The 9791-nt window shown below is 38.3% G+C and overlaps 1 protein-coding gene across 1 annotated transcript in view; it reads left to right on the forward strand.

Annotated features, from left to right (window-relative positions):
* PEX7 (peroxisomal biogenesis factor 7) overlaps positions 1-9489 on the forward strand; it is a 32492-nt gene extending 23003 nt beyond the window's left edge. Inside the window, exon 10 of the mRNA XM_072331949.1 lies at positions 7270-9489. Coding sequence (XP_072188050.1) covers positions 7270-7338 — 69 coding nt within the window. The 3' untranslated portion in view covers positions 7339-9489. The remainder of the gene's footprint in view (positions 1-7269) is intronic.
* The last annotated feature ends 302 nt before the right edge of the window (positions 9490-9791 follow it).

A 9791-nucleotide genomic window follows, 5' to 3' on the forward strand; every position in this document is an offset into this window, starting at 1 on the left:
TTGCTTTGCTCCTCCATGCAATGGACAAGCTATTAATTTATAGTCAAATTAAGTATACCATTCTGGTCATTAACCTTTGCTTTCATCCTTAGTGTTGTCTACCCAGATGATATTTTCCTTGGCTGTGTTCAATGGATTTCAGTATTTTTGAAGTATCTTTTACAAGAAAAACTCAGTCTGTACTCTTGGAAAAGTGTTCAAAATAGATACTATGATTAAGTATCCAATTTAGGATTTATAAGACATCCCTGTGGGACTGACTGAGCTTTGAGCAGAATCCACGGGCAGGTCTGTGCAGGCAAGGGGATTTTGTGCAGTATCCTGCTAAGGGGAGCCAACCTGTCAGGGTGAGATTTGCTGATGAAGAATGGATACCAGATCATGAAGATAAGTATTAGCTAGGTGAAACAGGAAATTCCTTGGTGCTCAATTAGTATTCTAATACCTGTTTTGGGATTATCTGCCTCTGCATAAAGAAAGCTCTTGTTGAAAGCTTTGCCTTTTAATAAAATCAAGAGGGTTGCCTTTCTTTGTCTGTTTGTTCCTTTCACTGTTTCTGTCATGCTTATAATAATTTCAGACTATGAACTTCCATATGCAAACTAAACAGGCATAGGGGGTATATAGAGAATAATGAAAATGATAATCAGCTTTATATTATTCCTCTCCAGAGGCTGATAGTGCTAGACCATATATTGGAATGGTATTCTGTACTTCATCAGATTTCTGACTTCTCTCCTGGTATGTGCTTTCCCTGTATGTTATTTGTTAGTATTCGGATAAGTGAAAATAAACTACCCCAGTGGCGCAGTGGTATAAGCTGCTGCCTGCGGCACTGGAGGGCCCGGGTTCGAATCCCCCCTGTGGCGCAGGAGTAGAAGTGCCGCTTCGCTACACAGGGGGCTTGAAACCCGGGAGTTGGACTCGATGATCTCTAAGGTCCCTTCCAACTCGCACGATACTATGATACTATGATGATGATACCCCCTTAGGCCCAGTCCTTACTGGGGTTTTGCTGTGCTTACTTGCAGAGCTGTAGATGTTAATCTAACTTCTTTTGCTGTTTGTGCAGCTTTCTTTGAAAGCATTCCTTTAAAAAAAAAAAAAAAGAAAACTAAAGAAAAAATCAACAAATTCTTGCAGGTTGAATGTGGTAATCGTGAATTCATTTTGTAAGTATTTTAGGCAATCCATTAATGACAGATAAAAAGTACAGCTCCTGTGAATATTGACTTTTCCTGGTCCAGATTCTGTAATTATTTCAGTAAGTACATCTTTATGGAACAAAAAAACCCCGACCTTTTATGTTGTAAGGCTGTATTTTGCTTAAAACAAACATGAGAGAAGCCTGAAATGTGTCTGAAAGTCTTTCTCAGCCTACACTTTGAGTCTGCTCTGAACTTCAGTAGGCTCACATAAACAGTGGAAAGTAAATCATTGCTTCCCATTGAGCCAGCCTTTCTGCCTTGCTACTGAGAGTGAGACTGAACATTTAATAAGAGCAGGAGAGGAATTTTTCTGTTTCTCTGTACTCTGGGAACAGTGACATCTACAAATTACAAGAATATGAACTTCAACAGGAGTGATGGTGAGTGGTACAATGGCCTAGAATTCTTGGCATGCAAAGAGGGTGTTAGACATCAGTGACGTGCCAAATCAGAACAGGATTTTCGTGATGTACAATAGTAAGACGTCCCCTTTGGAAATTGAATGTGTGTTAAAGTCAAAGTTTTAGTGTAACTTGTAAACAGCACAAGTGATAATCATGTGAGGGGTTTTTATTTTATTTATTTATTTTTTTACTGTGGTTGTATGTGTTTGGGTAGTAATTATACTACAAACGGGCAGCTCATCATCTAAAAAGTCTTTTGTGTCAACGCGGTTTGGGAGGCAAAATTCTTTTCTCTGGCTGTATCTCCATTTGTAAATATTCTCCCGGCGTAGACTAGCTCACATAAAACTGGTTTATCTTATTTCTTCAAAGTGCCTAGGACTCCAGGATGTATCACCATAACAAAGGGCATGGCTGCAGTTCTGCTCTGTTGCACTGGAGACGGTGATGTGAGATGGCACTGCACACATGATGATAATATGGAGTTGGTGCTGATACCACTACAGTGCTTGTGAAATCAGTTTTGTGCTCTCTTTTGCTTCTTTGTGACTCAGTTTCTCTACATCTCTGCTTTCTTCTCCCTAAAGTGGTGGGATATCACTGGTATTTTGTGTCCATACCAGTCTTATGTTCTTTCTATGTGCCTAGAGGCCTTTAGAACCAAAAGTAGATACTTGGTTTGTAGTGACTGTCTGTTGATCCAATGAAGTACTGCACTGTGGGCTTTTGTGTGGCATCAATATCACCGAAATGTAAAAAGCTGCTGTTTCTCAGTAGTTGGAGGGAGATTTAGCCAAACTGTACTTGCCTGAGATGTATCCCCTGAAGGTAAATGAAATCTAGTTCTAAGATCTTGCAGTTCTGTGGAGAAATCTGTGATCATTTGTCAAGTTCCAAAAACTTGTAAGTTTCTTCTGCTGCCTATTTTCTATGTGCAGTTGGTGCAGTGTACCACATAAGCTGTACCAGCACAGCAAGCAGGAGAAAGGGCAGGAGAGGAGCAAATGGGGGAAGGCAGGAGATATCTACAGTGATGCTGTTTTGTTCTCTATTTTGCTGTTCATTAGTCATGCACCCTTGACAGCTGCAGAAATAGTGAATGTTTCATATAGAAGTACTTCTTGTGAAAATGTATAGAATAGCAAAAACCTTGCTTTTACTCATTTGCTCTTATCTGCTGCACTTAATTACCAGAGAACCAGTAGCTTAAACTCAGCTTTTGTGGCTATCACTGCTGTAATTGTACTGCTATCTTGACTGCATTTTAATCTCTCCCTATGGACCTTCTCTGGGATGTTACTGAAGTTATGCTGTTAGCGATCCTTCGAGACTAAAAGATTCTACAGCAGCATCTTGTACACAACTTAAGATTGTGTTTACTGGTCAGAGCCTAAGGAAGTCTTTTCCTTTATCTCGGTACAGAGGAACTGCTACCACTGCTGTGGAAATTCCAAGGCTTTTCTAACCTGCAACTTGTGCCTCAATTTGCTTTATGTCTTACTTCTGAGAAACGCACTCAGAAGACTTGCATTTAGAAAAGCACAGCCTGACTAACACATTGTCTTCCTGTTGCCCGTGTTGCAACAACTAACATGTTGAGATAGCTGCCTGGTTTTTAAATTGGTGAATTGTGACACATCTTTGCAATCTTTTATTACCCTAAGAAATAAATAGATTTCTTAAGCAGTATCTGAAATAGCTCTTCTTTCTAAGAACTTCTGGTCAAGGGTTTAATTGTGTCTTTATTGGAAATAACAATTAAATCAGTATGTGTTCTTTTCAGAAGTGCATTAGAGAAATCTGTCACTGAAAATTCAAAATGAAAGGTTTAAATTTATGGACTCCATTACTTTGTTCTTGTGTGAAGGTAGGCATCATGTACAGCTCATTCCTGACATCTTTTGACCAAACAAAAGGCTGTACCAGTAGTACAGGTTTGCTAGTACAAAATACGTATTGAGTATATTTTAATTCTTGTGCGGTCCATTATGCTCTTAACCAAAACTTTTTGGTGAGGGAGGAGGCCTGCCTATTTCATCTTTTTTTCAGTGGCCCCAGTAGAAAGAAAGAAAGAAGTACTAAAAAAGTGCTAAAACAGAAGTCTTTTCTACTAGTGTTTTTCCTAGGAGATGATATGTGAATGGAGGACTAAGGCCAAAACTGTTCTGGTCTGGAAGTGGAATATGAGGAGTGATCACCTCTGAAAGCAGAGTTAACTAATCTCTATCTTGCATACATACGGAGGATGTTCAGAACTATTCAAGGATGTATAATAGTGATATAAATAGACCGTTAAATTCCATATAAAAAGTCACAGAAGATAAGAAACTAAAAGAGGAAGGGAAACACAACGTTAATGGGAGTGAAGAACTGAATGTTATTTTCTGATATCACTTCTTACAGAAGAAAGACAGGTCTTATTAGTTTTATTTGAAAATGGGGCAGGATGGAGAAAAGCTGAAAAGAGAAATGAGTCATTATCAGACACATTTGTGCATTACCCTGATTTATTACAAGCTCTCAGAAAGCTGAGTGGCACCAAGGTACTTCTGGATGTACCCATTTAAAAAGGATGAAAATATGAGCATGAAGAAAGCTGCACGTTCTTCAGCCCCCTTTATAAAGGGGCAACTGAACTCAATTTGTAGTTGTTCTTTTGAATGTATTTCATGTGGATTAGGGCCTGGGGTTTTATTATGGATTCAAACACTGGGAAGAAAAAAAACTACTGGAGATTTCTCTTCCTTTCTTGCTCCTTCTGAATAGTAAAGAAGCAGAATGTCAACCAGATAATTGCACCAGACTGAATGGATTGTCCTCAGGAGCTGGAAAAGGTCTAAGTCTATTGCAAAGCAAGATGACTGTGATGAATAGGAAACAGAGGGCCTGTCAAGGAAGTAAATCAGTTAGTAAGTCAATGGAAATGTCTTCGGTAAATTAATGGATATCAATATTAAATCAATTGGTGGGAAACATCGTTATATCCTGAGACAAGGAACATTTCAATAAAATACAGCATAGCTGTTTCATTTAAACTATGATTTTCTAGTCAGGCAGTCAGATTCCTATGATAACTGCAAGCTTGGGTTCATTTGCTTGCCTATGGCTTACATAAAGGGAAGTGTAGCGATGCCCATTTTGTTTCTGTGGTTTTTGATATTTAATTAAAGTAACACTTATTTTAAAAGAAAGAAAAGTAAGGCTGACGTGCTTTACAGTGTGTATTAAAACATATTCACGTGTAATTTGAGAAGTGGCGTTCCTAAAAACTTACAAAGCTCTTGTTCAATATCCTATGCTTCCGTCTTAGGAAAGGTATACAACAGTCATAAGAATGGTGTGTAAGACAGGTCTTTGTGAGGAAATCAGTCAAAATGAAACAAGACATTTGGTAACCTGATGCAGTAGCTGCATAAAGCATTCACTTATCTTTATCTGACATTTCTTTTTAGTGCTTTGTATTTGAGATAATGACAACGGTGCATGCAGCAGCTGTCTGTAAATTAACATGCGCCATTGCACTTAACTTAGATTTGTCATCTTTCTCTTACAGTCTTAACAGTATCTTATAGAAAGTATTATGGAGAAATAGGAATGCAGTTGCTTCTGCTAGTGTTGTTCCATCCATCTTGTCACAATCTGGCATGCGTACCTGCTTCTTGTTCCTTGTGTGTGTACTCTCATCAAGGTTTCTGATATTGGTCTTTCACAGTAAAGTGCCTGCTGTGCAGGAGAACGTGATACAGCATTATTTGTTGTAGCTTTATTTTCCTCTTCGTTACCTCTTCGTCTTTCACGTTCTACCCTTAAGTCAGCAAGTTGGACAAATTACTGCAAGCGATCCTTTTAAAACCCTCTTTTAATCCCCATGTTTATTTTGAGTGTTGCTAGATTAAAACATTCTGTAGCTATATTTGTTCAGAGGCTGCTTCAGGATGCTAATTATATTGATAGCAGGTGGGAATTCCCATGGGCTTTTTCCAAATGTTATCTCGTTTCCACGTGAAAGTGAAAAGTATTACGGAAATACAAATATTGATCCAGAGCTCTGGAGAAAATGTAAAGGCTGTATTTTTTTTATGGTGGATAATTTCTGCATAGCTTCTTTAGTAGAATCTCAGATTTTCTCCCTTCTTTTTTCCTTTTTTTTTTTTTTTTTTTTTTTCCCCATGATTTGGAGGGACTGCAATGCAGCAGAACCATACAAAGCTCTATTATGTTGTATGAATAGACAGACGTTTTTGAGAGATTTTTTGGTACATTTAGATGTAGATGGGAAACACTTCAAATAACTAAGCAGAAGCAGCTAAGGAAGCAATGGAAATGAATAATAGTGCAGTATAGTAAACACAAAATGGGCTAATTATAGCATAAAATCAAATATTGAAGTTCGACTTCCAGATTTTTCATGTGCAGCTGTTCATTCTGGCTCTAGAAGAGAACAGGAATTGGAATCTGAAGCAGAAAGGAGCTTGTTGTGCACGGGGTACAATACTGTATCCTTTGTAATCCCAACTGGAAACGACTTGATAAAAATAATTCAAGATGGATTCGGCCAGATTTACTGGTACGCTTCTGTAGGGCTCATCAACTTTTTAGCTCTCCTTTTTCTACTTTCTTTTGCCTTAGTCGTCGTCACCTACAATATTCTGTGAATATACACTGTGTTACTTGAGTAATAGCGTGGTTAACCCTTTCATTTGGTTACAGACTCTCAGGTGCATTATCCTAATCATTATCAAACTAAAGCATTCTATGGTTTGCTTCTGTGGAATCGCATAATTTATTCAAATCTAGTGTTGTAGAATTAGGTTAATCTCCTTGTTTGTAATTTTAGTTTCTACCTTGCACCTAAAGAAGAACTTGGGGCTTGCAACACAGAATATTTTCAGTTATACTGGAATCAGTTGCTATGTTTGTGAGAGGCAACTGGCATGATTGGCATCACTTTCTCATCAGACTAGGGTGGTTTATGTAGTGCTTGAAGTAAACTTCCCTCCCTGTCCCCCTCCATTGTATTTGAGACATCTTTCATCACCAGTACTCAATTCTCAGCAAATAGACATCTCTTTTCTCAACAGAAAATACAGTGCTCTCTTACCTCATTGGTTTGAGACAGAACAGTCTTCATACTTCAAGAAACATCCCATGTAATTTGGTCTTTGTTTCTTGGTTCCTCAACTCTCCATTCAAAAAATATCTGTAGTAACTTTTCCTACATGCAAGTATGAGAAAGCTGGTCACATTGGTCACATATCATGAAGTGTCGAGATGTCACAGTAAAAGAATTGTGAAAGCCGATGAAGAGACGCCATACAGCTTGTAAACGTGCATGTCCTTCCTTCATCCTATTCTGTTACGTTCTGCATTAGCCTGCATGAAACAATCACTTCAAACCCCAAGGTTTCTATGCCTTTCTCATGCAAAGTACAAAAAATAGGAAAGCGTAAACTTCTGGGCACTTTACTTTAGTTAAGAAAAGTCTTTTTTTACAGGAGAAAAAGGGAAAAAAGAGATCTACTGCCTTGTTACCTAATTTTGAAGCATTGTAAAACAGAATAGCAACCAACATTAGCACAACAGTATGTGTTAATTTCTTCTATCTTCCATCTGTTTTTTGTCAAAATGACACTAAATAGATTTTGTTTGCTTTATAGGTGGTAGACTGTGCTTGGGATGAACTTGTCAAGATCTACACTCCATCATGTCTGGCAGCTGCTGTCTAGAGAGAAATTGAAGATCTGACACATTGGGAACCTTTTTGTCATCATCCACAACAAGACTTATGCTAAACTGTCAATTGTGTCGCTAATGTTTGTGTCTCTTTTCAAGTAAAAGCCTGAACTGAAGTGTTCTGCACTCGAGCCTGTAGACTCGTTCTACCATACTGGTAGTACTTGGATCAGCAAAATGTTCAACAGCTACTGAATGTCTCAGGAGTGACAGAAGCAGATATGAACTGGTGTCTTCAGAACTAACTACCAACAAAAGTGTGTGATTTGTCTGGCTAATGATGCCAACAGAGGCCAGAATCTTCTTGATTCTTATAAAGAATAAAAGTAACCGGCAGTGCTTTTGGAGACTGTCACTATAGAAGAAGAGTAGTCTTCTCACTATAAAGTACTCTAATGTCAACCTAAGGCTTATATCCCTAAGATCCATTTATATTGAATTGTTTTGCTCTGGCTCACATTGCATTATCTTCTTGTGCAATATGATGAATACTCTCGATAGGCAGTAAATGTCATAGTTTATAGCCAACTCATTCCTTTAACCTTTTTGATTGCTGCTTCACAGAGATGGTAAAGATTATTTTCATACATTTTTCTCTTGGATCTCCTCGAGCAAAACAGTTAATGAAGTCATGCAGAAAAATACTCCAGAGAAATAGAGAAAACACTTAGGAAAAATGAATTATAAACAACCCTAATTGGATCACAATCTTCAAGATTTAGAGATATGATAACCATCTCTTCTATTAGACTTATCTTATACTTTTACTTAGAGAGTTTTTCCAAGAGATAGGAGTGTGGCCATACATTCTGGCATTTCTGGACCTCCCACAGTCTGCCCAAAGTGAGAGCTGATGTCCAGAACATGTGAATTAACTGCACAGCATAAGCACAGCAACTCCAGAGTAGCCAAGCTATAATCAGATGTGCAAGAATATGCCCAACATTTTATAGCTGTAGTAGCTATGAACTAACTAGTTTCTATGCTCACTTTGACTCCTCAGTGAGTTTGACAGGAGGGTTGGAACTAGATGATCTTTAAGGTCCCTTTCAACCCAAGTCCCTTGTCTTGGTTTCATGCTAGCTATTCACCCTTCCTTCCCCCCCGTTTTTCTCCTTTTTTTCTTTTCTTGTTTCTTTTTTGTTCTCTCCATAAACCTTATTAAAACTGTCTAATTTCTGCTGCTATCCCGTATCATCAGACTTCATCATTTAAAAAGTGCAGGGTCTGGGTCTTTGGCCAGGTTTTTATAGTCTTCTGTTAATGAATGCTGTATGCTTCTGGTTTGCGCCACTCATATATCAAGCAATAGCAGACATTGCCAGACCTGCTGGATGAAGAGATGAGATAAAGAATTCATCAGAGCAAGACTTGCTAGGTGTGAGGAAAGAATTATTGTGCCATCTTGGAGAATGAGCCTGGGAGCTAGTAGCAGGCAGCCACAGGGCAATATGGATACACTGAGTCAGTGCTAGGACAAGACATAAAGAAACCCCCTTTCACAAGATGAAGAATTTGGATCCATGATAAATTTTTCTAGATCAGTGCGATCTGGATTGCCATTTCTTAAAGTGAATGAAATTCAAAACAAAGTAGATTTTCTATTGTACCAAACAGTTGTACCAAATCCCATGTTAATTGCACTTTAATTCTGCGTGCTGAGGAACGATGCATCCATAAAGCTACGCTATATAGAGCTTTTCGGCAACATCAAGGCTGGGATTTAATGCTCTTGAAAAATGGCTGAATCCAGAGGATGTGCAAAGTGAACAAAATCTGTGGCCTTTACTCTTCCTGTTTGATCTTTGAATGGGGAGAACGTGCTGTAATCTTTTGCACTGTAACAGAAGACAGATCTGTCGGTAGTTGTTGCTGAATCTCGATTCTCAGGGAATTGTTTTAACGATATTTTCCCCCCATTTACTGAGCACAGTGCTAGCTTCTGATCTTTATTTATTGAAACAGGCCTTTGTCTATGGCAGTCTCGAAGATACATGTTCTACTTTTACACTTGCTCTTGTGGAAAATTCTGTTTTATTTGAGTGTATAGGTTTCTTCTCGGTTCAAGAGACCCATTGATTAACCATGTTTTAAAGGAGTGGGTTTGTTATTCTGCAGTGCTATTAAATGAATTGCATACAGTATCCTTGGCTAAACTCTTGTATTCACTTCCACAATTAAGAAATGTTATCAAGAAAGTGAAAAAAAATGTTTTCCTTAGGAGGAGATTGACACCAGTTTGGTCCATGTTTGTTTGGCTTTTTTTTTCCTCAAACATGTAGCCAGGCAAAATGCAGAGCTAAGGATGAATTGCATCAAAGAAATTGAGTTAAACATCACAACTGTCTCATTGCTGTAAGGAATCACAGAGTTATGATCTGGGCCTCACTAAGTGAAAACTTTGTGGCAGAATCGCTTCTTACGTGAGCACAAAATTGTTCCTGCA

This window comes from Excalfactoria chinensis, chromosome 3 (genome assembly GCF_039878825.1).
Source record: "Excalfactoria chinensis isolate bCotChi1 chromosome 3, bCotChi1.hap2, whole genome shotgun sequence".
Taxonomy (NCBI): Eukaryota; Metazoa; Chordata; class Aves; order Galliformes; family Phasianidae; genus Excalfactoria; species Excalfactoria chinensis.